The 24,710-nt window shown below is 31.8% G+C and overlaps 2 protein-coding genes across 3 annotated transcripts; both read left to right on the forward strand.

Annotated features, from left to right (window-relative positions):
• The first annotated feature begins 11,919 nt into the window (after positions 1-11,919).
• On the forward strand, positions 11,920-19,397 carry LOC133305390 (kinesin-like protein KIN-7B). 2 transcript variants are annotated; one of them, XM_061505602.1, is made up of 14 exons: positions 11,920-12,148; positions 13,445-13,534; positions 13,645-13,745; positions 13,979-14,092; positions 14,177-14,258; positions 14,538-14,605; positions 14,794-14,853; positions 14,949-15,073; positions 15,508-15,703; positions 16,232-16,369; positions 16,786-16,875; positions 16,950-17,849; positions 18,609-18,913; positions 19,076-19,397. In XM_061505602.1, exons 1-14 carry the CDS (start codon positions 11,920-11,922, stop codon positions 19,395-19,397), a joined length of 2,820 nt encoding a protein of 939 aa, XP_061361586.1. The 2 variants fall into 2 exon arrangements, with proteins under 2 accessions (XP_061361586.1, XP_061361587.1); XM_061505603.1 differs by having other exon boundaries at positions 12,010-12,148; positions 16,786-16,866.
• Positions 19,398-20,288: 891 nt separating this feature from the next.
• Positions 20,289-23,273, forward strand: LOC133305395 (eukaryotic translation initiation factor 3 subunit K). The gene is made up of 8 exons (XM_061505609.1): positions 20,289-20,545; positions 20,730-20,786; positions 20,972-21,022; positions 21,139-21,201; positions 21,526-21,576; positions 21,652-21,718; positions 22,223-22,305; positions 22,723-23,273. Exons 1-8 carry the CDS (start codon positions 20,423-20,425, stop codon positions 22,924-22,926), a joined length of 699 nt encoding a protein of 232 aa, XP_061361593.1. The 5' UTR covers positions 20,289-20,422; the 3' UTR covers positions 22,927-23,273.
• The last annotated feature ends 1,437 nt before the right edge of the window (positions 23,274-24,710 follow it).

Genomic DNA, 24,710 nt, shown 5'->3' on the forward strand with positions numbered 1-24,710 from the left:
GCCTAGTATACATCTGATTATATACTATCTCTGAGCGCATACTTCACAATATAACAATACGGTCTATCCAGAACCGAACAATGATATAAGGAAATTGAATGAGGATACTTTTTAGTTATAAAAAAAAAACAAATAACTGCTTTTTGTACACGTTAGTCGGAAAGAGGTCACCTGCGTAGCAGCTAGCGCCAGTTACGGTAAGAATACGGTGGTGGTGGGTGCGGTGGAATGATAGATTTCATTATGTCGGAGATGTGAAATATATGAGATTAATATACGAAGACGTGTCATTCTCCTGTTGGAGGATCAATTAAAGATTGACGTAACATGACAGGCTTATGCCTCCTGTTTTTAGTATGGAATTTTTTAGACAATTTTGCATGGTCCCCACCTGACACGTACCGCTTAATGGGCCCCAATATTAGGAGATGTGTCACATACGGGGCCCACATCGTCCGAAATCCGTTTTCCCTCGTAAGCAACAGAGAGACCTGGTGGCTGAGTTTTCGATGTCTGACGTGGCATTAACCACCGACATGTACTTCTCACCTTCATTTCTATTTTCTTCTGTGCGTGATAAAAAGTTCATTAATTGTGTATATTGTTTCGTCTATTTTCCCGATAGCATTACTTAGGCACGTATCTTTTATTTTGGATATGGTACTCAATAATTCCTAGGCCGTTAAGTTATTTTTTTTTTATTAATTCCACAATTTTTATTTTTTAAAAAACATATTTAAATAAATGAACATTTAATATATTTCATATTCATTAGGATATCATAATTTTTTTTAAAGTATCGGTTGAGTAATATTTTATACTTTTTTAAATTGAATAACTTAAAAAAATATTAAATATCCAAAATATCTGATTATAAATTAATAATAATTTTTTATTGGTGCAAGATTGATTCAAATGCAGGTTGGAGTTATGGAATATGTACTTTATTGCTTTGCAAGAAACAGGAGGGTAAGAGTAATAACGAAAACACGTGGGGAGGGGGTGGGTGGTGGGGTTATGTCCTTGTGGATAACGGAAGTTTACCATATGAAATAATTTTGTAGTATCGACAACACGTACATACCTTACATCGTTGATTTCTTATAAAAATTAAGATGTTTGCATTTATCATTTAATATGATTATAAATTTTTTTTTATACACATGATATTTTGTGGAACCTGCGTGTTTTGAAGAAAAAAAAATTACGGCACGCAAAACGAATCTCTATAACATAACACAATCAACTTTCCTACAATACAACTCTTATAAAACCTAAAAATTAATCAACGGTTCGTGTTTTTTACATGTAACCTAGATGGTAAGTAACCGAGTGTCCCACTTCTTCTCTTTCCTCAATATTTACGAGTACTTGGAGAAATTTCCCCATACCATCCTCCACACTTTGGTTCGAGTATTTTAAATTCCTACCAACGGATAAACTCTGTCTGTTTCTCTGTGGAAATAGGATTTTTATTTCTTATTTCTCGTTAGGTAAGCCCAGTTTGGCCAGGTTGTCTTTATCAAAAGGAGCCACTTTAATGAATGAATTCTGGGACATGCACGGTCAAATTTTCTGCTTGGGATCTTGGCTTATCCATTTAGAATATTCTTTGCTATCGGTGCATGGTGAATTTTGATGCATTTAAAAAATACTACTACTATTTTTGCACAGCTTGCATTTGTGTTGATGATATATAGCAAATTGACAGATATTTTCAATTATTATATTGAATAAATCTTATTAATTATTTATCTTAATAATTTCATTACTTGAAATAAATATATAAGTAGTTTTTCATCCAGCTGAATTTTTTATTATATTTTATATTACAACATTTAAGATATCAAAACTCTTCAAAGAGGACAAGAAACCCCATTTTGTAAAATAATCATTTAATTGACGGAATTAGTTCATTTAAACCAAAATAATTTAGCCAAAGGGACATAATAATTCCAAAAGTGAATGACTCTGGTGGCTTGTTCGTTCACGTATCTCCATTTTCTATTTTTTTTCTTACTCAATTAAATGCCTTTTTTTCTAGAATGTATTACGGAAAATTTGACTCCATTCAATTTTATGGTGCGTTTACTGCTCTAAAAGGGATTTTATGAATTATGACTAGCCTTGTTTCTAGAGACACGACTCATTAGTCATTAATTGGATATTTCATATTTGGATTATTGGTCTGGTGTCTGCGTTAGCAGTTCAAATTAACGTTTTTCGAAAGCTTGGTTGTTATCAACCTTTCTCTCGTTCTCATGAGTTACTAAATTATATAGGGCCCACTTGAAAAAAAAAGAGACAAAAAATAATAAGTCCCTTTTTTTTTACGTATGAATAACTTGTTCAGCTGTGGAATTTAGATAACACTGTATTTGAATTCAGCCAATAGGGGAAAAGGTATGATAATTTGAAAGTGGATGCCACCATGCTAGTTCGAGTCTCTGACGCAGTGTACCAATAAATTATGAGATTAATATTTATCCTTTTAAATAAAATAAAATAATGTTATTTTTTAATCAAAATTACTGTATTTTATAGTGGAAAAAACAAAAAAATTATGATGGAAGAATATGATTTTTTTTAAAATTTAAATTATATAAATAATAAAAAATTTAATTAAAATGACTGTACTTTAAAAGAATAAATATTTTTCTTATAAATTATTAAATTGTATACCAAAATAAAATTAGTAAATTTTCTTTTAAATTTCAAACTCAAAGAAAAAAAGGCCGTCCTTTTAGCGGTTAGCAGCATCCAAACCTGATGTGAGAAAAAATATGACATGGTCATGTGAGAAGATCACAACTATATAAAATTAAATCAATGATTATGATTTTGTAACTACTTATTTTACTATTTTTTCCTCTCCTCTTTTATTACCATTGATCCACTTTGTATGGTTATGATTTTTCACTTTACCATGTCATGTTTCATCAGAGGATCCGGATCTAACATAATTTGATGATTTCATATATAAATGATAAAACACGTTAAGCATGCAGTTTCAGGTTGAAGAGACAGTTTTTTTTTGCTTTTATCTTTTTTCACACGAAAAATTCCAACGATCATTTATTTATGGGTTTGGTGTTTGTTAAAAGATATAAAAATATGATTTTTTTAAATAAAAAAATTTATACAATAAAAGTCATAGGAAAAAAAGAGTGATTTTTTATTTAAATTTTAAATAAAAATATTAATTTTAATTAAAATAACCATTCTTTAAAAAAAAAAAAAAAATTCCTTTAATTATTTATTCGTGCGAAATTCTCATCGCTACTTACACGCCCTTTAAAGATGTGTGAATATCCAATTTGATATACAGTAAACAAAAATTATTTGTAGCTGGCTGTAGTAATAAAGTATGCAGATTTTAATTTTGAGGAAATGTAATTATATTATACTTGGTTATTTTAGTAATTATGTAAGGTGTTAATTTTATTAAACAACGTGATATCACATTATTAAATATAAGAATGAAACTTTTTTATGTTTGTAAAATATTAAATTAAATTAATATTAAATGACTCTAATAAATGAACTTGCAAAATACTATAATTATTAGATGGGTTTTATGTTTATCATTTAACATAATATAACTTCACTTTCCTACACACACATTAAAGAGGTGGGGTCCACATATTTTTCTTTCTCTTTCATCATTCTACTTTCTCTCTCCTTTTTGATGTGAGAGTTGCAAATAACACTTACATCATGTTACATAACACTAATAAAACCCTTACTAGATACGTTAAATTATTTTTGTAAAGCAATGCATAAAATAGACATATAAAATGTTAATTGTCGTTTTACGTTAACATTATATTAATTTTATGAGTTTTATTTCAATGGATTGTCAGTGTCAAAAATTTTGAGATCGTCATCCGATGATGTGTAATCACATCATTTAATAGGTTTGACAACTCATATATTATCAAAGTCACTATAAATGGGGTAAATGATGTAGTTTTTGTTTTTGTTTTTTTTTTTTAATTCAGAAGAAAGTTTAAGTGGGGTTAGACACCAGTATTCTACTAGGGTCAGGAAGATCCCTCAATCTCTTTGAAAATTTCTAGAAGGGATTATTATATGTCACCCGTCAACAAAGTTCTCACATCAGCCAGCAGGGTTTGAACTCACGCCCTTGAAGAATATGGACCAAACCCTTAGCCAACTGTACCCACGTTTGTTTACGTAATTTTTGTTTTTACGATGATAACAATTTATACAAGTTAAACAACAATATATATTTACCAAAAAAGAGAAAAACAACAATATATATTGTTTAGTATGAAACTTTTGTATAAAAATTACTATAAAAGTCCTGATACAAAAGTGAAAATGGTAAAATTTAAAAAGTAAATAATTAACTGACAAGATAAACAATTTTTTTCACTTTCCTCTTTTCGTAAGTCATTTTATAATATATATTTGTATCATGCTTACCAAAATGCTTACCAAATATATATATATATATATATATATATATATATATATATATATGAGGTAGATCCTTTGATATCGGTGTCAAATTTAAAGTTTGACACTTCATCTAAGAGACGTTAGATAAAAAAAGATCAATGACTCTGATTTGTAAACATGTAACACCATTGATCTTTTTTTATCTAATGATTTTTAGATTAGGTGTCAAAGGATCCTACCTCTCTATATATATATATATATATAGGGTAGGATATTCTTACACCGGTGTAAGAGTTAGAAGTCTTACACTCAATTTTGACCATTGATCCACTTGTATCCAATGGCTCACATTACTAAAAAATTTGAGCCCTTAAATATAAATGAGATCAACGGACAAGATTAAGAGTATAACTTACATTGGTGTAGAATGATAGATATATATATATATATATATATATATATATATATATATATATATATATATATATATATATATATATATATATATCATTTATTATTTAGAGGGAAGATATTCTTACTACCAAAATTTTCTACTACTAGCTTACTACCTATCTAATCACCATTGAATCAAAGAGAGAGAATACTAAAAGTTTTTGAAAAAAGAAAAAATATTGATCCAATGGTGATTAGATAGGTACTGTGTTAGTAGTAAAAAATTTTAGTAGTAAAAATATCCCTTCTCTATTATTTATTATTTTTAAATTTAATTTAATTTTCATATATTATTTCTTAATTATATTATATAATAATTTTTAAGATTCACCGTATTTACATATCAATGTCTTTACATATATTGTGCACGTTAAAAGTACACTATAATTTGTTGCTTTAAGTAGAATAAAACTGAAATAAAAAAAATTATCCCAGTAAAGGAAAGACTATTCGAACTCATGCGGTAAACAAAAATCCAGAAAGTCCGATGTTTCTTAACAAAGCGTTTGGCAGAGAAGATATTCTTTTTTATTAGAAAAAAATTTCTGAAAATATGGTAAGAATTTTTTTTCGTGTAACTTACTACGGTAAGAATGTTGGGTTAATTTTACCGTACCTATGATAAAATAAAAATACTATATATCATATAGTATTTTTGTTTGAAATTCTGTAGTTAAAATTGAAATGATAGAAAAAAAATTTCCAAAAATATTTTCAGTTTTCTCGTACCAAACGATAGAAAAAAATTTACCCCACTCCAATTTTTCAGGATTTCTAAAAAAATCTTCATACCAAACAGTTCCAAACGAAAAGTAATGTTATAATATATTAATTTAATTTGGATAAAACATTTTATTTTTTATTTTTTTAAATATCTATTCAATAATAAGAACAACACTTTTTTTTTCTGAAAATTATATTTTAATAATAATAACAAATGTCTTACATTTTTTTTTTGAAAGCCAAGTGGCTTTCAAAAATTATTTTATTATTTCAAAATACGAGACCTCTAATTAAACGAAATAAATATATTATCATTTAAATTAATAATATTGTCGGGCTACCTTATTCTTTTATTTCACAATATCTCATCTTGTACAGGATCGTCGTGTTGTTTCACAATAATGCATTATCAACGGATGAATTAAACATGAAATCACACAACCACTCAACACAAATCGTTAAAATGGCATACGCGGGTTAAGTATAGACAGTAGAAACAGTGGTATAATTTTTTTTTAATTACGTGAGATGGTGAATTTTTAAAAAGTTATGGTCCAAGATAATTTTATCTCCTCCACATACATAGAATTGTATGACACTTATATTTTTTCTTTCTCTCTCTTCTCTTGTTATTACCTCACATGAGTTTCACATATTTTTATGTATTTGTAGGAGATAATTTTTTCTTGTTCTGGCATGGCCTGGTCTGTTAGCTTTATATAAGTCCAAATTATAAGTATGATCTGACCTATATTAAAAAACAAAAGCTTTGATCTAGGTCTGTTAGTCTGTTTAACCCTATTAAATATTTAATAATAAAAAATAATTAAAATAATACTTTTTTATTATTTAAAATTATTAAAATATTAATATCATATATAAGCCGGCATGTAAATTTGTAGGTCCGATATGTAAAAGAAAACCTGTAATTTATTTTCTAAATAAGTTTTTTTTTGAAGTCTGAATCTGTTTCATTTAATTATATATAATAAGCTGTGTCGTAAATTCTACGATGCCGAATGTCACATTTACATTTTACACCCCTATAATATAATCCCAAGGAGCTGTTTACTTATGCAAAATATCTAAGAGGTTGTTCGGTTTGCCTAACACCTAACTAACAAGACTAGGCTTTGATTAACACACCTACCTTCCAACAGCTTATTGTAAATATGACACATCTTGTAGTCATTTCCATTGTTGTTAGGAGAATCCAAAAGTGAATGTTGAAGTTTTATATTGATCATGAATAAATTAAGTGATAATTATATAAATGATGTGATCTATGAATATAATATTTTAAGATTTTGTGTTGAGATATAATATCAAATTCATATATAGTGATAAATTATTACTTAGTCCGTTAATAATAATTTACTAACGGCTCTTAATAACAGTGCATCAGTGATATCAGAACCGATAATCATTATTGTTAGGCTCGCTAGAATTAAGATATATGCTTCTGGATTCCGTTATTTTGGATTAAAATATGTGTCTCTCTTATGCAGAGTTTTCCTGTACCGTTATCAATTATTAACTGCATAAATTGAACCAATCGCCTATCATTCTCAACAAAATATCTTTCGTAATTAATTGGCACATGCTTTCTTAAAGTACGGTAAAAAGTAGGAGATCATCAATGGGGTAATTGGATGATATTTTTCATGTACGTATACACACCGATGATGTCTTCTCCATTATATATAGTAGATAGAAGTATTTTAGCAGGAAAAAGGGTCAAACCTAGTACAGGTAATTCGAATGATGTGTTTTAAAAACACTGTGGTGAGAAGATAAAATTGAGAGAAGAGAACTTGGATATTGAAACCTGTTATTGATATATACGCCATATCCTAAGTTGAATAAGATACTTGGATAGAATCTTTATCTCAACCGCCAGGAAGTTGAATGATACTATAATTAGGAGATCTATACAAATCCTAGAGGTAACCCTTATAAATAAGATGTTAAAGACTTCAGGTACACATCGTTTTTCAACTTATCTATTATTACTGTCAATACTGTACACATACCTACGTCTTGGCTCCAAACTTATTGCTTGTGCGCAGTGATTAGGAGACTGGGTATAAGCCAACTATGGTACCTACCTCAAAGATATCTCTGAGCGCATACCATTCGGTATAGCAATACAATCTTATAGGACCTAACAGAACCACATATATATATCTTTTGGTAATGTAGGTTGGGAAAAGCTAACATCATGTTACTGTAAAATTTTGTTTCCTCCTACTCTCAGATCGTTTTCCGTGCTAGCTTTTTTGTTTATTTTTTTTTCTAATATTTGATGGGCCCTACAAAAACATATCTCTATGACATGATGTATTCATTTTGCTGTTACATAACATTCACAAAACCCATGTAGGTTACGTTAATAACTTTATTAATGAAATAAAGTTGTACATTTTTTAGATTATAATTTTGGCTAGTGATAAGTGCTTGATCTAATACTTAAAAACATGCAATCCACCTATATTTTTTCTACACTTATCTTTAAATTAATTGTGTAATTTAAGTGAAAGCAGTGTTTTAAATTTTAGTATAATAATTAAAAATATATATTTTAATTAAACCATAGATGTGTAGTTATATTTAGATTAGAGTCATAAAATGTTTTTAAAAGTTGGCATGTAATTTTAATATTAAATATAAGGTTAATTTATCAATATTCGTGTCTCAACTTTTATGATAAGACAATATTTTCATTCAATATCTCTTTTTTTTTAACACATTCAGTATCTCTAGTAGAAATTTAAAAATAAATCTTACTACTTTAGTGATAAAATATGATAAAAATAAAATTTAATTAATAGGTAGTAAAAATTAGAAATCCTTTTTAAATTATGAAAAATTGGGACGACTTATCTTTACGTCAAGCTTGCATGAAAGTTTACTCTCTCCCGTCAAGAGTTAATTAATAATAAAAAAAAATCCAACCCCGGTCTGTCCATGAAAATCTTATTTATTCTTCGTTTCATTCAAAAAATAAAAAACAATAAAAGAGAGAAGAAAGAAAGAACACAAGTTTCCGCGTGCATTTCAAGCAAGAGGGAGCGAGAAATTATAATATGAAAAAGAAGAAGAACATATGTGCTCAAATAAATTCTGTGATGATTGGATAATGTAGAACATGTGGGGTCGTTGACCATCACAAATTGCAATAATTAAGTCATAGTATGCAGTTATGCACAGTACTTTATAAATGCCGTAAAAATAAATCTGTGGGTTACTTAGATGGTTTTATGGGGACGCGCGCAGATCTCATATATATTGGCTTTTCATTGCTGGTTGTGCAAAATGACTTTTCTTACACTCAAAGTGTCCCTGATTAGTGATCATTATGGTAAACAATTTATTAGAGATTCCCTTCTGTTAGGAATTGGATGGTTCAACTCAACCAACACCTAATTTAATTACTTAGAAATTAAACAATTTAATTTTATGATCGCGTTATTCATGAGTTTCAATCTAGCGTACGTGAAACGCTTTCTTGATCAGGTATGTCTTACATAAATCAAGTGGGGTTTTAGGAAGTGCGCACCTCAGCACTGATAGTTACCAACCCGAAAGCTGCTCCATAGTGTCATAGTCAAGTTAGTAATGAATTTGCGGATAGCTGTCAACCATGTTTTTTCATTTCGTTTTTGGAGATATATCTATAAATGCGTGTGAAAAGAGAGAGTGAAATTATTTAACATGATATGATTATCTATAGTAATTAATTATCTTGAACTAATTTAACTAAAATTATATGCCACTTTTTAGAAGGCAAAGTAGTAATCAAATCTGAAAAAAGAAGAAGAAAGAAAGCATTTGAGTAGGATGTCATTTTTTTTAAAAAAATATTCCAATTAGTTCATTATTTCGCAACTAATCCAATTCGGAACGAGTTCAGGATTAAGGCTTTAAGAGGTTGTCATCTTTTGAGTAAATACTTTGCAGGTTTACAAAAACTCCTCATCGATATTTCATTGGCTTTATTATTGATTTGGACAAGTTCCACGTTGATGTTGTACTTCGAAAGTTACTCCTACCTCGTAAGTTATGGCCTTTCCTTTTATTGTTGTTTGTCATGATATGAAGGCTCACAAGATATTTGGTATGTTGTATTCGTGCATGAAAATAAACATAAGGCAGGCCAATTTTTCTTTAGATACTTTAACCCTTTAGCATTGACAATTTGTTTTATAGCCCTTAAAGCGACTAAATAATAGAGAATAGTAAATACCAAGTTGTTGGCCTCGAGCAATAATTTTTCTTTTTTTCTCTCATTAAAAAAATAAAACTGCGTTGGCCCTTGAGATGTGACTCGTTGCCATTGGTTTCTTTTTACTTCGCCAAAGTTATTTATAATTTGGAAAGTTCAATGTCTCAGCCAAAGATATCGGAATCAGAGCAATGATTGACTTCTTGTATGATATGGGTTATACATATACATGAAAATTATTATTTATCTTAAGAAAGAATATCGTCATCAGTAGATTTCAAAAATTTTAAAACAATAGAGATTGGGCAACGGGCATCTTGATATCGAATATATATAATGTCATTTTTTATAGGTAAAATTTTTTAGAAAGTGAATTATCATCTGTGATCGAGAGGCCACTAGGCAGTCTTCTAAATTCGGAGTATTTTAAGAAAGTGATATTTTTATAAAAAAATATAGGTGCAATGCAATCATTTTATGTTGATGATTATTTATACATAAAATCCTCATGATCCACCTCAAGAATAAAGACGTTGGTATATCAAATTCAACCTTATTGCCACGCACATGAAAAAAAAAATGACGAGGAAACTAATTAAGTTTTTTTTTTTTGTAATCGGATATTAATTATTTTCGTGTGTGAAGCGAATAGGCGTGATAAATGACGACAATGCATGCGACCAAATTTTCTTTGACGTGATATTCACGCCATATATTTATTTTTTTAAATAGAAAAACCAAGTTTTAACATTTTCGCCCCCTAAACGGTTGCTATCACATACAAAGACTTCTAATAAGGATAGTTCTGTATATACTGCTTAAAAACAAAGCATACAAAACTAATTCAAGTCGTACGCAGTCCACCAATTAGATCACAGGATTATTTCACAGACTTCTATTATTATTATTATTATTATTATTATTATTATTATTTTATTGGTTTTTGCATAAAAAGAAATTTCTTAAAAGTGTTTTTGCAACAGACAATTACCAAATAATTAGGATCAATGCCACTTTGGCAACAGGAACCGTTTCCAATAAAACGGCTAATTTGAAAAATGCCAAGTGCAGGAGATAAAGTAACTTAAGAAAAAGTAATTATTATTCAAATTACCCGAAACTATTAGTATTAAGTCTTTGCTTAAGGACAAGGACAGATATAATTCGTTAATCTTAATCATTGGACTGGGCTCACACAAGCCCTTTTCTGTTTATAACACGAAGCCCAAGAAATCCATGCAGCCCACTATGACAGGCCCATAAAAGTAGATGATGTGGGGCCAAGAATTTAAAACGTCCGTTTATTGTTTCCTGTGCCGATGCGCGCACTGAACGGAAAGAGCCACCATTGAAGTAGCCGTTACTATACATCTCTCTCTCTCTAGAATAGAACATTGCATAGCAGAGCATTTTTCTCTTCTGAAAAGTAAACCTCAAGAGATTGAAGAATTTGATCTTTGCGGCTCCGAACTACGTCGTTCGTCACTTTCCCGGCCAAATACACCGGCGTTTCTCCATTTCCGGCCTCCCTCAAGAACCGACGCCACCGAGCCTTTTTTCATCTTCAGTTGCAAGTAAGTAATGAGCTTGAAAGTGTAAAGGAAAGATCAAGAAAAAGAAAGATTTAGGTAGATGTCATATGAAACAGCGATTTCCAATCGCCCTAGTAATGTAACGGATTTTATTTTATTTTATTTTTTTCTTGTTATGAGAGGTGTTGTTATGAAGAAATGATTTATGAGATTGAGTTGTGTCATGCTAGTTCCAGCTTAATATTCATTCGCTCTTTGCATTATAGCTTATTCAGAAATCTGATTTTGTATTTCCACTTCCACGAGGCTTGGATTTTCAGTTTCTCTTCTTAAGTTGGAACCTCTTTTACTACTATTACTGTTATCATGATTCATTTTCCTTCAGTTTTGATCAACACGGTGAGCTGCAGAATACAACAGTTTCGGAACACACCAATGTCCTAATGGAAAAATTAGCTTTGATATTATTTGTAGTGTTCTTTGTTTTCTCTTTTGAAAGGAAGTGTTGGAAATTGCTATAGCTGATGGGTAATTGATCTGCAGAAATTTACATCGGAGAGAATGGTGGGAACATCAGCAACACCTTTGTCTAAGATACAAAGGACTCCGTCAGGTACTCCCGGTGGTCCCAAAATTCGGGAGGAGAAGATTCGCGTAACCGTTCGGATGAGGCCACTCAACCGGAAGGAACAAGCAATGTACGATCTAATTGCTTGGGATTGCTTGGATGAACAAGCTATTGTATTCAAGAATCCAAACCAAGAGAGGGCGGCGTCACTATACACTTTTGGTTTGTATTGCATCAAAGTCATCTTGTTTTGCATGTAACTGTTATACCTTTGTTCAAACTTGCTATTTTTGAATTGGAGAATATATTTGATTTTTTCTTATGAACTGAAATTTTAATAAATGGAAATTAATGAATTTAAATTTTTTATAAATGGAAATTAATGAAAAAAATATGGTTGACAAGCTCATGGCCAGTAATGATTTTTCTAGCATTTTTTTTTTTTTTTTATGTTTCTTGGAGTGGACTTGTATTTGTTAAGTTTTGGTATGTATTGCATCAAAGTCACCTTGTTCTGCATGTGACTGTTAAACCTTTGTTCAAAATTGCTATTTTTGAATAGGAGAAGATATTTGATTTCTTCTTATGAACTGAAATGTTAATAAATGGAAATTAATGAATGTAAATTTTTTAATAAAGGTAAATTAATAAAAAAATCTGGTTGACAAGCTCACAGCTAGTAATGATTTTTCTAGCATTTATTTATTTATTTTATGTTTCTTGGAGTGGATTTGTATTTGTTAAGTTTTGGTATTTATTGCATCAAAGTCATCTTGTTTTTTTTTTAGTAACTGAAGTCATCTTGTTTTGCATGTAACTATTAAACCTTTTTCAAACATGCTATTTTTGAATAGGAGAGGATATTTGATTTTTTCTTATGAACTGAAATTTTCATAAATGGAAATTAATGAATTTAAAGTTTTTATAAATGGAAATTAATAAAAAAAAACTGGTTGACAAGCTCCCGGCTAGCAATGATTTTTTAGCATTTAATTTTTTTATTAGCATTTACTTTTTTATGTTTCTTGGAGTGGACTTTAAAGAAGGTAAGCCACTCCTCCTCTCCTCTGTGACTGAAAGGTCACAAATTCGAATTCGAGAAATAGTCTCTTTATAAATATGCAAGAGTAAGACTGCGTATAAGGTTGCCCTTACTACACCCTCCCTAGTCAGGAAGTGATGGTTTCTTGGAGTGGAATTGTAGTTGTTGAGTTTTGGTATGTATTGCATCAAAGTAATCTTGTTTTGCATGTGACTGTCAAACCTTTGTTCAAACTTGCTATTTTTGAATAGGAGAGGGAGAAGATATTTGATTTTTTTTTTTATGAACTGAAATTTTCATAAATGGAAATTAATGAATTTAAATTTCTTATAAATGGAATTTAATAAAAAAAACCTGGTTGACAAGCTCAGGAGCTAATAATGAACTTTTCTAGCATTTATTGTTTTTATGCTTCGTGGGGTGGACTTGTACTTGTTAAGTTTCTATTTCCTCTCGTAATATTTTTTGTGTCACAGATAAAGTTTTTGCTCCTACATGTTCAACTCAGAAGGTTTATGAAGAAGGGGCTAAAGATGTTGCTTTATCAGCACTTTCTGGAATCAATGGTAACTTATTCCGAGCTAAACCTTATTTTAGAATTTTTCTCTCTCTCTCTCTCTCTCTCTCATATTAAGGACTCTTTTGGATCCTTTCAAAGATTTCATTTTTCTTGCAGCAACAATTTTTGCGTATGGGCAGACTAGTAGTGGTAAGACATTCACGATGAGAGGTATCACTGAAAATGCTATTAAGGACATCTACGAGCACATCAAGAATGTGAGTTGCTATAGATACCAAACTTTATGTCAGTTATCTTTATAGAATGAGAAGGTGAATGAGCTCATATGCCCATTTATACATGTTAAAAAAAAAAAAATAGGAGCAAAAAGCAAGAAAAAGGAAGTAGAAAGGCCATTCATGTTTTGAATCCTATGAACCAAGTCTGTTACATGTCGATGGTAAATGCTTGCATTTATAAACTCTTTTTTATTTTTTATTGCAATTCACAGACACCGGAAAGGGATTTTATTTTGAGAATCTCTGCTTTGGAAATCTATAATGAGACTGTCATAGACCTTCTAAATCGTGAATCTGGTCCTCTTCGGCTTTTGGATGATCCTGAGGTATAGTTCACAGATAAATTTCTACTAAAAGTTATCAAAGGATTCTATATATTTCCTTGATATACATTTTTTCTTTCGATACAGAAAGGGACTATTGTGGAAAAGCTGAATGAAGAAGTAGCTAAGGATGGTCATCATCTAAGGCATTTAATTGGCATCTGCGAAGGTAATTAGAAATCTGACTTTTTAGTTTGTCTTGTGAGTCATACAGGCTTCCTAGTTTTCTCTTGAGCATCTGGTGTCATCCGATCTTTCATGTAATATTGTTATATTTCACTATTTCTGATGTTTGAACCAGATCTCCCTTTCTTTAAAAACCATGTAATAGAATTGTAAAAATATATAAGTTGTGGCCTTGTGGGCACTTTGCACTCAATATGAAAAACACTTATTCTTTAGGTGACCTACATAGTACTACTGTTCATATAAAATATTGTATTTGCAGCGCAAAGGCAAGTTGGGGAAACTACTTTAAATGATAAAAGCTCAAGATCACATCAAATAATCAGGCTGGTAAGCTGAACTAATGAAATAGTATTCATTATCTTCTTTTATGACGATAATGCATGAATATTACAGTGTTATCTTGGTTAACCTTCCCATTTCTCTTCTTTAGCTAATTTATGCAGAGGTTAGAGATAAGAAATCATTGTTTACTGCTCTGTAATCAGTATTTATATATTTTTATATGAATATTTCAGACTGTAGAGAGCATCCTTCGTGAAAGGTCAGGCCATGTAAAGTCTTTCCTAGCCAGTTTGGTATGTTTTATCTTCATATTTAGACCTGAAAGTCTCGTTAACAAGCTAGTCATATTTATCTTCATATTGACCTGAAAGTATTTATAACTTCATAGAATTTTGTGGATCTTGCTGGAAGTGAACGCATCTCTCAAGCAAATACATGTGGAGCAAGATTGAAGGAAGGCAGCCACATCAATCGAAGTTTATTGACACTAGCGTCAGTCATCAGGAAGCTAAGGTTCAGCAATTATAGATTTTTTATAAGTATCCAAATGCACGTGGCTACAGTTTCTTATTATTCTTCTTGTACAAAAGAGACATGATTAGAAGTAAACTTTTGAACAGCCAAGATTATTAAAAGGTCTTAGTTGATTACCTAACAAAGCTACGGAAAATACCTATTTCCATGAAAGTTGTATTGAGTTGATTCTAATATTGCGAAACTTAAAAGCTATTGACGACAAACTAATATACTGATGGAACCCAATTCAGTTTACTACATAGAGTCTCGTGATAGTTTTCATTTGAGAACTAGAAATTTTTATTGTGGAAGTTGGGGTAATTTGAACTTGGCATTGACTATGATCACAAAGTGAAGACATTTAGTGCTATGTAATTTGGTCAATATACAAGAGTCTGATTCTGCTTTTGGAGTTTTCTTTTGCTTTGCAGTGGTGGAAAACGTGGTCATATACCATATAGAGATTCAAAACTGACACGAATATTGCAGTCTTCACTTGGGGGGAATGCTCGAACAGCGATTATATGCACAATAAGTCCGTCCTTAAGTCACGTGGAGCAAACAAGAAATACACTAACATTTGCTACAAGTGCAAAGGAAGTTGTTAATACTGCCCGAGTGAATATGGTATGAATAAATGCCTAAATATTTGTTTGATTGGATAGTACATTAGTATGAAAATCTTTTCTACGCTCGTTCTTATTACTACATACAATTATTTTTCTAGAAAAATTGTTTTTAAATAGAAGCCAGCAGAAGTTTGGTAGCTCACATTCTTATTGAATTGAATTAAAGATAGTGGCTTCCCTTGGCTTCAGACTTCGGTAGCAGCCAACCTCTAATTGAGGCAAAGGATATGTTTGATATAAGTGTGTAAAATTATTGAAGAAAGCGATGGAGACACATTTTCATAAATAGCATCCTGTCTTTCATTTTCATATTAGAAAATCAAAGGGCTAATTTGCAGTATTTAGTCTCTCGCTCTAATGGCAATTCTAACTGACCTGCTTTTCTCTATAATCACTTCTGAGTGAAATTCATGTTTTAATTCAACAAGCCACCTCATTTATCAAATACATGCATATTTTTCACCAAAAAGAAAACTATTATATTAAGATAAGCTTGTTTAATATGCTGGTGGTGATTTTTCAACAGGTTGTTTCAGATAAGACCCTAGTTAGACAGTTGCAAAAGGAAGTTGCCAGGCTTGAAGGGGAGTTACGAAGCCCTGAACTTTCTTCAGATTCATGTCTAAGGTCATTGCTAGCTGAAAAGGAATTGAAAATTCAGCAGGTACAAAATTCTGTTCTTGGTCTTAATTTTCATGTAAAATATGAGTTTACGGAGGTAAGATTTGTGATGTGACCTCTTAGTTCTCTAAATAGGTATTAATGGTACTCTTTGGAGTTCTTACATGATCTCATGCCTCAAGATGTGGTCAATGATTTCTAATATAGCCATACTTTTTAAAATTAAGTAAATCTAGGTATCCTTTTATATGTAATCAATGCATTTTGACTTTCCCATTCCATAATGGATCAAATCCTGAGAACTGGTTTCGGCTAGGCAGCTCTTCTAGTCAAGAAGACAAGCGTAAACTGAGAAAGGCTAATTTAATATAAACCACATAAAAAAGCTGACTTTCCTTGAGTTTTTATATAAGCCTTCTCTCTTATGGATGAATAGAATTGATAAACAAAAATTTGCAGATGGAAAGGGATATAGAGGATCTGAGGCGACAGAGAGACCTTGCACAATCTCAACTTGAACTTGAAAAAAGAGCAAATAAAGTTCGGAAGGTATTTGGTATTATTATAGCACATTAGTTTAACCCTTATTTATTCTTCTAACTCAAATTATATAATTCTTGCAGGGATCAAATGATCATGGGCCCTCTAGTCAAGTTGCAAGATGTCTTTCTTTTCCTGAAGAAAATGAATCAAAAACTCCAGGCCGAAAAGCAGCAGTAGGCAGGCAGGCAATGCTGAAGAATTTATTGGCTGTTCCTGATCCATCCATACTGGTCGGTGAAATTCGGAAGCTTGAGCATCGGCAGCTGCAGCTCTGTGAGGATGCAAATCGAGCACTTGAAGTTCTACACAAGGATTTTGCAACCCACAAACTTGGAAATGAGGAAACTGCTGAAACCATGTCGAAAGTATTGTCTGAAATAAAAGAGTTGGTAGTTGCTAGCTCTACTCCCGAAGAAATTGTGGCTGCAGATAAGGCCAATCTGATGGAAAAGTTCACTCAGTTGAAATATCAAGGAAACACTATTGCATCTTTAGAAAGGAAGCTGGAGAATGTTCAAAAATCTATAGATAAGCTAGTCTCTGCTTTTAGTACTGAGGAGACTCTAGAGAGCAAAACCCCACAGAGAAGGAAGAAAATTCTTCCTTTCACCTTAAGCAACAGTCCTAACATGCAACATATAATACGCGCTCCTTGTTCGCCTCTCTCCTCTTCTTGCAAAGCAATGGAACACGAAATTGAGAATAGGGTGCCGGAAAACAATATTGCCATATCTGACAGTGATAATTTTGCAAGGTTACATAAAGATACTCCACGTAAGGATGATGAAAGTTGTGATTCGATTTTATCACGGGATGGAAGCCCTGCTGCACGGCAATCAAAATCAGTAAACGTGAAGAAGATTCAGAAAATGTTCAAGAATGCTGCTGAGGAGAACATTCGGAGCTTCAGAGTTTATGTTACCGAGTTAAAAGAGCTCGTAGCAAAACTGCATTACCAGAAGCAGCTCTTGGTTTGTCAGGTAAGGTTTCATAGATTTCCTCTATTAATATGTACTATAGTGCTTCCATGTTCATTGTCGTCATCTTAATAAAAATATTTCTTGCATTTTATCGTGTTTCTTGTCCTGCCTTCTTTATTGGTTCCTTGTATAAAACGTCACACTCTGGTGTGTTCGAGTTATTTGAAATTGGAACGAGTATGGAATATGTTCCTAGTTTTTGTTACATATTTCTGGGCTCAGAATTCATATAGAGGTTCGACCTGAATTCTAAGGCAGTGAAAAATTCATGCCAGGATTAGCCTTTTTTAGGCAGTAGGGTAATTTGATTCCTTTCAGGAGCAAATCAAATGGACGGTTAGAAAAACTACGATTCGTTTTTTTCCCACCTGACTAGGAGGTCTGGTGCTTGACCGACCAGTCAGGTACAGAGTTACGTGTGTCCTTTCTCCTATAAAAAATTTGACACTCTTTATAACCACTTTTATCTGACACTACTAACTTGAATACCAAATACATGGTTTGTTAGGTCTGGTGCTTGACCGACCAGTCAGGTACAGAGTTACGTGTGTCCTTTCTCCTATAAAAAATTTGACACTCTTTATAACCACTTTTATCTGACACTACTAACTTGAATACCAAATACATGGTTTGTTAGTACTTAGCACTTCTTTCAGGTTAACCTGTTGCAGAAAATGCTTGAATGAGTTTAACTTCAACAGCAATTCATTAATTTTGATACGCTGATGTTTATACTTTTTTTCCCTTGCACGGGTTTAGGTTTTGGAGCTTGAAGCAAACAAGTCTGTAAATGAAGAAATGGATACAACTGATGGATCTCCCTTACCATGGCACATACTATTTGAACAGCAGAGAAAACAAATTATCATGTTATGGCATTTGTGCCACATTTCTATCGTGCACCGGACACAGTTTTATCTTTTGTTGAGAGGAGATCCTTCTGATCAGATATATATGGAAGTTGAACTTAGAAGATTGACTTGGTTGGAACAGCACCTGGCAGAGCTTGGGAATGCTAGTCCTGCACTTCTAGGTGATGAGCCTGCAAGTTCTGTTTCCGCAAGGTATGCGAGTGTCTTTAATAATTCCTTTGAATGGTAAGGTGTATATAATGCCAGTGTCTTTGCAAAAAGGTTTATTTCAGAAAAATTTAATGGAGATTTGTACTATGAACTGAGAATAGTATAAAAATCTTTTTTCGTTAATTGATTGATTGTCAAATGCAGCATCAGAGCTCTGAAGCAAGAAAGGGAGTATCTAGCTAAGAGGGTGAACGCTAAACTTACAGCAGATGAGAGGGAACTACTTTATGCAAAATGGGAAGTTCCTCCTGTAGGAAAACAAAGGAGGCTGCAACTAGTGAATAAATTGTGGACTGACCCGTATAACATGCAACACGTACAAGAAAGCGCTGAAATTGTGGCAAGGCTTATTGATTTCTGTGCATCCGATGAAAATAGCAAGGACATGTTTGAATTAAACTTTGCAAGCCCTTCTAATAAGAAAACATGGGGCTGGAACTTGATATCAAATCTTTTAAATTTGTGAAAACAAACTATTGTAGTTTTACTTCATATATGGTTATATTTGATAGTTCTATTAAATATATATTGCCGATTATTGGCATGCAAGTTGCATGATTTTGCGAAGAATGAAAAAAAATGACATATTTTAAATTTACTAAATTTGGTTTTGGTTTTGGTTTTAGTTTTTTTTTTTTTTTTAATTTATATCACTAATTTTATGAGTGAGTAATTTTAGTCCCTTGCTTTGCTGGTATAACAATTTCATGAAGTGCTGACATAACAAATGAATTCTTAACTTGCTGCCTATATTTTACACGTCATCAATTTATAAATTGATGGAGTTCCACTTGACCAACCAAATCAATGCTTTGATATATTGTTTATTAATGTTTTTTTAATAACCAACCCAATTAATGCCTATAAAAAAAAAATGCACCAAGGGATAATGTGGTGTAGATGAGTCACTGTAATTACAGTTTTTTCTTTTAATAAAATATATTGTTTTATGAAAGTTTGATGTTTAGCTTTAACAAAATTAAAATATAAATATTAGAATAATATTTCTGTAGTTACTGCAGATAAGTTATCTGCATTTATTCTCAAAACGATATCACTTTGGATTTGAAAAATTACATAATTATATTATAAAGACTATAATAACCCTGAAATAAATTAAAATTATAAAAATACCATAATTTTCGCTTGAAAAAGATATCGTATAATGACTTAACTTATCTGCATTTAACTAACTGAAACAAAATTTATTACAAATTGAATTAGTGCTTAAATTTTTTAATAACATTTTTTTAAAAAAAATTAATCAACTATACATATAATATAAGTTATCCTTAATTTTTGTTCTGTTGTTTTGTTCTGTCTCTCCTCTCACACCATATAGGGTATATTAAACCTAATTTTTCACACTCCATAACGTAACAAGGCTGATCTAAGACTCTTGTATCGAACGAGCTAGCTAAGTAGGGTTTGCAAATCGCGTCGCATCGGCTCAGCGAAAATCGTTGGTGAGAGAGAGAGAGAGAGAGAGAGATGGGAAGAGAAAGAGAGACCCCAAAGCAACAACAGGTAGCTTACACGGTGGAGCAGCTTGTTGCCTTCAATCGGTATAATCCTGATATTCTTCCAGATCTCGAAAACTATGTCAACGATCAGGTCTCTCTATTTTTGCTTTTAATTGAATTTGCGTTCTCATTTATTTTATTTTTCATCCACGATTTCTCAGTTGTTTTCTCAGTTGTTTTCGTAAATCTAATAGCTAGTTTTATTTTGGTAATTTTGTTGAATCTAAACGGTAGTGTAGTTATAATTTGAAACTCTGTATCCTTTATTTGACCAGGTTTCATCACAAAAATACAGCCTGGATGCAAACCTGTGCCTTCTTCGCCTCTATCAGGTATTTATGTCACCGCTTCTCCTCTCTCATTGTACTTTCTTTTTTAATTGTTTGTGTTAATTAATTGTTTCTGCTTTTCTGCTTGTTTGTTGTTTTATCATATGTTCTAAGATCACTTTCTCATTGGAACTCATAAAGTGATCAGTGTTGGTTACAGATAATAGTTTGTTTGTTTATTATGGCAGTTTGAACCAGAGAAAATGAGTTCCCAGATTGTAGCCCGCATATTGGTTAAGGTGTGGTTAAGCATATTTTTGGATTTACTTATTTACTTGTGAGCACAAAGCATATGACTGGATTATGGATGTTATGTCCGCACATGCTCAAATCTTTATTTTCGGTTTTTGAACAGGCCCTCATGGCAATGCCAGCTCCTGACTTCAGCCTGTGTCTCTTTTTGATTCCAGAACGTGTGGTATAATTCTCATAACTTACTCTTTTCTTTGTAGTAGTTCTTCTTGCTCTCGTGCATGCATAATTATATATTTGAGTAATTCAGTCACTCATGTGAGACATGCTTGAATAAGCAGGATTTTTTATTAATTTTATCCTACTAAACTGGAATAGTTTATGGGACTCCTATTAGCAGCCTCTGGGATTAATGCGGTCGTTTAGGGCTCTTCTATTTGAATTTGAATTTTTACCTAACTGTATCAGTGACGAGTTCAGTTCCTTCTTATTACACTATGTGGCACTTTGGTTCCTCTTTTCATATTAGATTTTTTATTATGATTTTTAGCAAATGGAGGAGCAGTTCAAGACATTGATTGTTCTGTCTCATTACTTGGAGGTATGCATCAGCTTTAGTTGCTCAAGGCTTAAGCAGGCTTTTGAAATTATAAATTAATACATGTCTTTTCTTCAGACAGGAAGATTTCGGCAGTTCTGGGATGAAGCAGCCAAAAATCGTCATATAGTTGAAGCTGTGCCAGGTAATTATATATTATAATTCATGAAATGATAATTAGCTGTCATGACTAATGAACTTTGAAGAATGTAGCCAAAAGATTTTGAATCTCTATTAACATAAGTTTTAATTTGGACACCTTGTTTCTGCTTTATTTAATTGTGCTCTATCTGGTTAATTGGGTCTTGTCACTTGGACACCTCATGGTCCTGCTCCTTCTTGCTATGAAATTAAGCATGCGTATTTGTATCATATTAGTATATTACTTGTCATACATCTCATTCAGTATAAATTTATACAGAATATTGTCGTTTATTTACTTTTTTGAACTGATGCACTCTTTGTAATATGCTGCTTCAATATCTTATAGCTGCTAAGTATTGCTTTTCTTGAAACAAGCTGAGATCTTTACTTATCTTGATGCGGCTGTTGTTCATCTTGTTTAGCGTTGACACCGATTGAGCTTCATAACTTCAACTTCTTCATTAATGCATGCTTATATACTAGCTTAATTAGAAATTAATTGCAGGATTTGAGCAGGCAATCCAAGGCTTTGCGATTCATGTCCTTTCCTTGACTTACCAAAAGGTTCCCAGAACTGTGCTTGCCGAGGTATGCTTGAATTTTGTCCCTTTGAAGTATTAGTTCATTTATTATTGGAATGTTGTTTCGTCTCTAGGTAGCAGCTGCTAGCACAAAGTTCAGTACATTTATTCTCTAATTGCTAGAAATAAATGTATGAGTCATATCAAACATGAGTTCACGGCTGTAATGCTCTGTTTTTCTTTAGCAGTTAAATGGTTCTTGAAACCTTTGGCAGCTTCTTGTTTGCATTTTTCTCATTGTCATAAACAAGTGAATCAAACCAGTGAAGGGGGTTCTGGAGTCTTTTAGGGAGCAGTGGGCTCTGTGGAAATTGTTTTTTACTTTTTATGACTTTCACATACTTGCATGATCGTCAAAGAGGAATTTGGTTTCTCTTATTACTTTGAAGTGTAACACCATTTATTCTGTGTGAAACTTTCATAGGCTATCAATATAGAAGGTTTATCCTTGGACAAATTCCTGGAACACCAAGTAGCCAACTGTGGTTGGGTTATTGAGAAAGGCCAAGGCAGGGGTCAACTCATTGTCCTTCCCAGAAATGAATTTAATGACCCAATTTTGAAGAAAAACACCGCAGATAGTGTACCATTGGAGCACATTACTCGCATCTTCCCAATTCTTAGCTGACCCTTTCTGGGAGATATATGGATTTAAGATTTTAGTTGTAGCAACATCTTGCAGTCTCCCTTCCTCTTGGATGCTTCAATTTGAGAATCAGTGGACAGCTATTGTAGTTTACTCTCTTGTTTTTGCATTTATGTCTGAAAATTAATTTGTTTTACTATGCTTTATTATTCACTGGGAACTAATTCGTTGAAAATGGTCTGTTCTCTTTACTGCGCCTATAATTTTCCTGACTAGTTGGGAGAGCGTATGAGCTCATACAAAATACATATTAGGAGTGTCATGATTGTTAAAAATGGAAGGAGTAAAGAAGAATTTTTAGAGTTGTAGTTTACAGTTAGAGAAATGTTTACTTTTGTATCTTGTGTGGACCGTATGGTACCGGGGCAAATTTAAGCCCGAATATGGGGTTGCTTTTTTGTGTTAATACTTCATTTATGAAAATGAAGATGCAAATTGCAATTGCTGAAGGGTAACTAAATTTGTGAGGTGATTAAATTTTGAAGTTTTTCGATAATTTGTTAGGAGCAAAAAGTGCGTGTAGGTAGCTTACCCAAATTTGGTTTTCCTTTGTAGAAATTATTTTATCAACCTTTTCCTTTCGATTTTGTTGTATCTCCAAATAAAATGTAAGTCGTGAAACTAAACTCGTGTCAATTTGATAGAGCGATTTATTTTATTATATTGTGATTTTATTAATTATTTGATAAGTCAATAGGGTACGGTAAATTTATTTTATTCTATAGGTAACAAATACTAGCTAGGATTATATATATATATATATATACGATCAGGATCATTTTACACCGGTATAAGACTAATAAGTCTTACATTACATCTCAACCGTTGATTTTCGTGCATTCAACAATTATAATTTAGGAAGTCATATGAATTAATTAATCATTAATTACATTATAAATACCAACTGATGATTTCAGTCCATCAACGGTTGAGATATGAAAAAAATATTTCTACAATCACTTTAGATAAGGTTATTTACAGTTATTCAAAAACTACGTCATTTTGACTAATGAAAGATGTTTCTGTAATTTTAGGTGAATTAATAAAGGGTGTTTTAGTAAAATGTATATGATAAAAAAATAAACAAAATTATGGAAACACCCTTTATTAATTCATTTAAAATTACACAAACACCCTTCATTAATCAAAAAGACGTAGTTTTTGGATAGCTGTAGATAACCTTATCTAAAGTGGCTATATATATATATATATATTAAATTATTATTTCTAAATTTTTTAATAATTTTTTTAAAATCAATACGGTTCATTTAACATATATCATACATATTCTCCACGAGAGATAATCTTGTTCGAATCAAGAATATCTATATTATGGTGAAATTAAATCTCCCAAATAGGAGTTTAGTGTATATTTAGCGTATATCATCATTCACTTTCAAATTGCATATTTAGTATATATCAAACATGCAAATAGGATGAGTTTATCATTTCCTAATTCCCTATTCTTTTTTTTTGGAGTTACCCAACTCTAATTACCTCTTTGAGGAGAGTTGGCTCCCTCCGATATCCCCACAAGCTTCAACTCTTTGAGTCGGCTATGAGACTAATCCGGAGTGCGGGGTCAATGATGACTAAAGGTTCGGCCTCCTCCCCAAGAATGCATTCAACAGGAATTGAACACATGTCCAACCCCACTAACTCAGCGCCAAGGAACCAACTGAGCTGCACCCATCGGGTCTAATTCCCTATTCTTATCTACCTTCACTTCCTCTCTATCCTTATTCTTTCATATCCACCAATGAAGC

The sequence above is a fragment of the Gastrolobium bilobum genome, unplaced genomic scaffold (genome assembly GCF_033153095.1).
Source record: "Gastrolobium bilobum isolate Gb01-03AN ecotype WA unplaced genomic scaffold, APGP_CSIRO_Gbil_v1 utg1221, whole genome shotgun sequence".
Taxonomy (NCBI): Eukaryota; Viridiplantae; Streptophyta; class Magnoliopsida; order Fabales; family Fabaceae; genus Gastrolobium; species Gastrolobium bilobum.

Excerpts from the sequence above, each read along its gene's own strand:
- LOC133305395 (XM_061505609.1), top strand. The coding sequence starts at position 20,423 with ATGGGAAGAGAAAGAGAGACCCCAAAGCAACAACAGGTAGCTTACACG. Across the intron at positions 21,577-21,651 it reads TTCTGTCTCATTACTTGGAG|ACAGGAAGATTTCGGCAGTT; the intron begins GTATGCATCAGC and ends TCTTTTCTTCAG. Across the intron at positions 22,306-22,722 it reads CCAGAACTGTGCTTGCCGAG|GCTATCAATATAGAAGGTTT; the intron begins GTATGCTTGAAT and ends AAACTTTCATAG.
- LOC133305390 (XM_061505602.1), top strand. The coding sequence starts at position 11,920 with ATGGTGGGAACATCAGCAACACCTTTGTCTAAGATACAAAGGACTCCG. Across the intron at positions 13,535-13,644 it reads AGCACTTTCTGGAATCAATG|CAACAATTTTTGCGTATGGG; the intron begins GTAACTTATTCC and ends TTTTTCTTGCAG. Across the intron at positions 16,876-16,949 it reads GAGCAAATAAAGTTCGGAAG|GGATCAAATGATCATGGGCC; the intron begins GTATTTGGTATT and ends TAATTCTTGCAG.